We start from the raw sequence: 2775 nt of genomic DNA, 5'->3' as shown, positions 1-2775 counted from the left end.
TAGAAAACAGCAAAAAATGTTCGGGTTCATCAAATATGTAGTAGTTAACAGCCCTATGGAGTCTCTAGTGAACAGAACAGATTACTAATGTAAGCCAGATACAAAGTCACAAGGAGAAAAATCCAAGTAAATCTTGACTCACAATTCAAAGGAGGTTCCGTTGAACCACCACACCAAGAAAAGTTCCATCTTCCTGGTATTCCGGATCTCCGGCGATTGAAATATTAGTCCACAAGTGTGAATATATTAGTCCAGTGTTTGTAGCTGAAATGTTTGTTCACATTTAGAGTTGGTAGCAGCCAATTATAACCAACCAGCGGTCACAACAACAGTCACCCAGTAAAAGTCTCAAATTCACGTTGGAACCAAAACGCGGGCGGCTGTTGTGTATTTTAATAAAAAGCAAACTTTTGTACAGTGATGTGATTGATAATGATGGGGAAAAGGAAGATGATACTGAGCATGAAAAAGGACAGCTTACAAGTGCTACAATTGTAAGAACCAGTCGGGGAGAATTACGTCGAGACGTACGCCAAGTACTCACTGAAGACCTCCGGCCAGGATGGTGTGAACTTCAAGGAGTAGAGCGATAGGGTGGCTGATAAGTATGCTGGTTCAACCTCCACGTAACCTCATGGTTGGTTGATTGCTCCTGTGAATCAACGGTGATCAGTGGTTATTTTTCTTTTCTGTTCTGACTACTCTTGAGTAGCATAAATTAGGCCCTTTTATTATAACATCATTTTGTTTCCTTGCTAGTCATTCCCCGGGTATTCGCTCCTGCCTGTTTTCTAATAACCGATGTCAAGATTTTGTTTCCTGTCCGTTTTCGTTTTCAAGTTCATGTCAGCTGTACCTATTTAAGTGTCCGCTATGACAAAATCGGACTTGCCGAGGATCGAACTCATGCCCCTCGGACGGTAATCAAGCTTGTTATCCACTACACCGACTCAACGACTCAAGAGACCCTATTTTTGTCTTACCTTCATGCCTCATCTGCCTTTGTTGAGATTTGTTTTAAAAGGGTGATCCGATTTGGCACGTGGCATGAGCTTCCGCATCGCGCCGTCAGCTAAAGATGGCTTCTTACCTCCCAAACGTACCGATTGTTTTCTGTTCCGTTATCTGTTTGCGGCCAATTTACACTGTCCGACTGCCCGTATCTGTACGTTTGTACATCATTTGATACTTACTATCGTTTGCAGAAAGCCTTGCTGCCTCACTGGCCATTTTTCTGCGCGATGTCTATTGAACCGTATGTCCATATGAGCGTTTCCCGACAGTACTCAGTACAACATCAACTGTCCTCGTCTGTCTGCTCTCACTGCTCCTTCGGTGCCTAGATCCTACAGTTGCTGTACGCAACGTTAGAACGAGCACGGAAATCCCCAACTATGACGCGAGCCCAACCTTATCAACTGTCCTCGTCTGTCTGCTCTCACTGCTCCTTCGTAGCCTAGCTGTACGCAACGTTAGAACGAGAACGGAAATTCCCAACTATGACGCGAGCCCAACCTCTCCAAGCGCGGAGAGAAGACCGGATTTTTCGAATGGAGCTTTTACTGTCCCAACCAAGGCAATTTACAGTAGCACCAACGTCGAATCTATTTTGGATGACCTTGAAGACGATAAATACGTCACAGTGCTACTAGCCAATGTGAAGAAATGTCGGAAATCAACAATGGCCTTCAACGCATAAAGACAACAGATAAATGGCCTATGCTCGTGAACAGAATACAGTCGAAACGGCAGACCTCAGCATCGGATGCTTGGGATGGACTTGCTACTCGCGTGGTTCCAGCTACTTCGCTCAGCACCTCACTTCTTGACCTGCTGAGTCCGTTGATGGAAAAGATCGAAAAAAGGCTATACACAACTGGACAAATTTCAGATTTGGCGAAGGTAAGCAAACGTGGGTTCAGCTGCTTTGTCCGCAGTTTATTGTTCAGTCCTTGAACGGATGAACGAAGTAAGCGGAGTGTTCGCTGAGGGGGGTACCTCAAAGTTGTTCCGTTCGTTCCTTCGAACTCGAGATGGCTCTCTGGTTAGGGCGTGAACTTACTGACCGGAAGGTCCGTAGTTCGAACCCAACCCCGACCACTCGGTTGGTTTTGGTCGTCCCGTAGTATATCAGCCTCTGTACCTTTTGGTAGCATTACAGAAAGAAAGAAAGCGTTCAGCTGTAGCACCCTTCCGGTGCCTAGCTGCCATGCCACCCGAAGGAAGCACGAGGGCTGAGATACTGCCAGGTTGCCCAAGCCTAGGCAGGGGAAGTTGAGTGGCGGAGGTCGGATTCGAACCACGGACCTTCCGGTCAGTAAATTCGCGCTCTAACCACTTGGGCCATCTCGCCTTACAGGCACCGAAAGGTTGTCAAAGCTGAACTTCTTTCTTTAGATCACGGTTATAGAGGACACAAATGCTGCCCTAAACCTCTGTTGTGTTCCAGTGCAACGCTGTCATGTTTACTAGGGCGTGCGATTGTCCGTTTCGGGATAAATCTATTGTGCACAACCAGATATACTCATGACCGAACGAAGCAAGCGGGTCAGGACTGCAGCCTTCAGGTCACATTTGAACAGGCGTCTACAATAGTATTTGGCTCTCGAAACCTGTTACATTGATCCTCTCGGTGAAGTTTAAATGAAGATTTGGCCAGCATATTTAACCGAGGCTGATAATTGGAATCTAATGCCTCTTGACACATTTGGTTCGTCGACTTCAAGATACATTCCAACTCCCGCTTGCAATGGTCCGTTTTATATGTATGTCCGT

The 2775-nt window shown here is 46.2% G+C and overlaps 2 protein-coding genes across 2 annotated transcripts in view; one reads left to right on the top strand and one right to left on the bottom strand.

Annotated features, from left to right (window-relative positions):
- Window positions 1-1665: 1665 nt before the first annotated feature.
- T265_15317 (hypothetical protein) overlaps window positions 1666-2775 on the top strand; it is a gene marked incomplete at both ends in the record, with an annotated part of 18407 nt that continues 17297 nt past the window's right edge. The window contains one exon of the mRNA XM_009177558.1: window positions 1666-1902. Coding sequence (XP_009175822.1) covers window positions 1666-1902 — 237 coding nt within the window. The remainder of the gene's footprint in view (window positions 1903-2775) is intronic.
- The window catches only part of T265_11021 (hypothetical protein), a gene marked incomplete at both ends in the record, with an annotated part of 5574 nt that continues 4929 nt past the window's right edge, over window positions 2131-2775 (bottom strand). Inside the window, one exon of the mRNA XM_009177559.1 lies at window positions 2131-2352. Coding sequence (XP_009175823.1) covers window positions 2131-2352 — 222 coding nt within the window. The remainder of the gene's footprint in view (window positions 2353-2775) is intronic.

This window comes from Opisthorchis viverrini, assembly GCF_000715545.1.
Source record: "Opisthorchis viverrini unplaced genomic scaffold opera_v5_439, whole genome shotgun sequence".
Taxonomy (NCBI): Eukaryota; Metazoa; Platyhelminthes; class Trematoda; order Opisthorchiida; family Opisthorchiidae; genus Opisthorchis; species Opisthorchis viverrini.
Note: the sequence above shows the minus strand (reverse complement) of the source record. Positions and strands in the feature narration are given on the sequence as shown.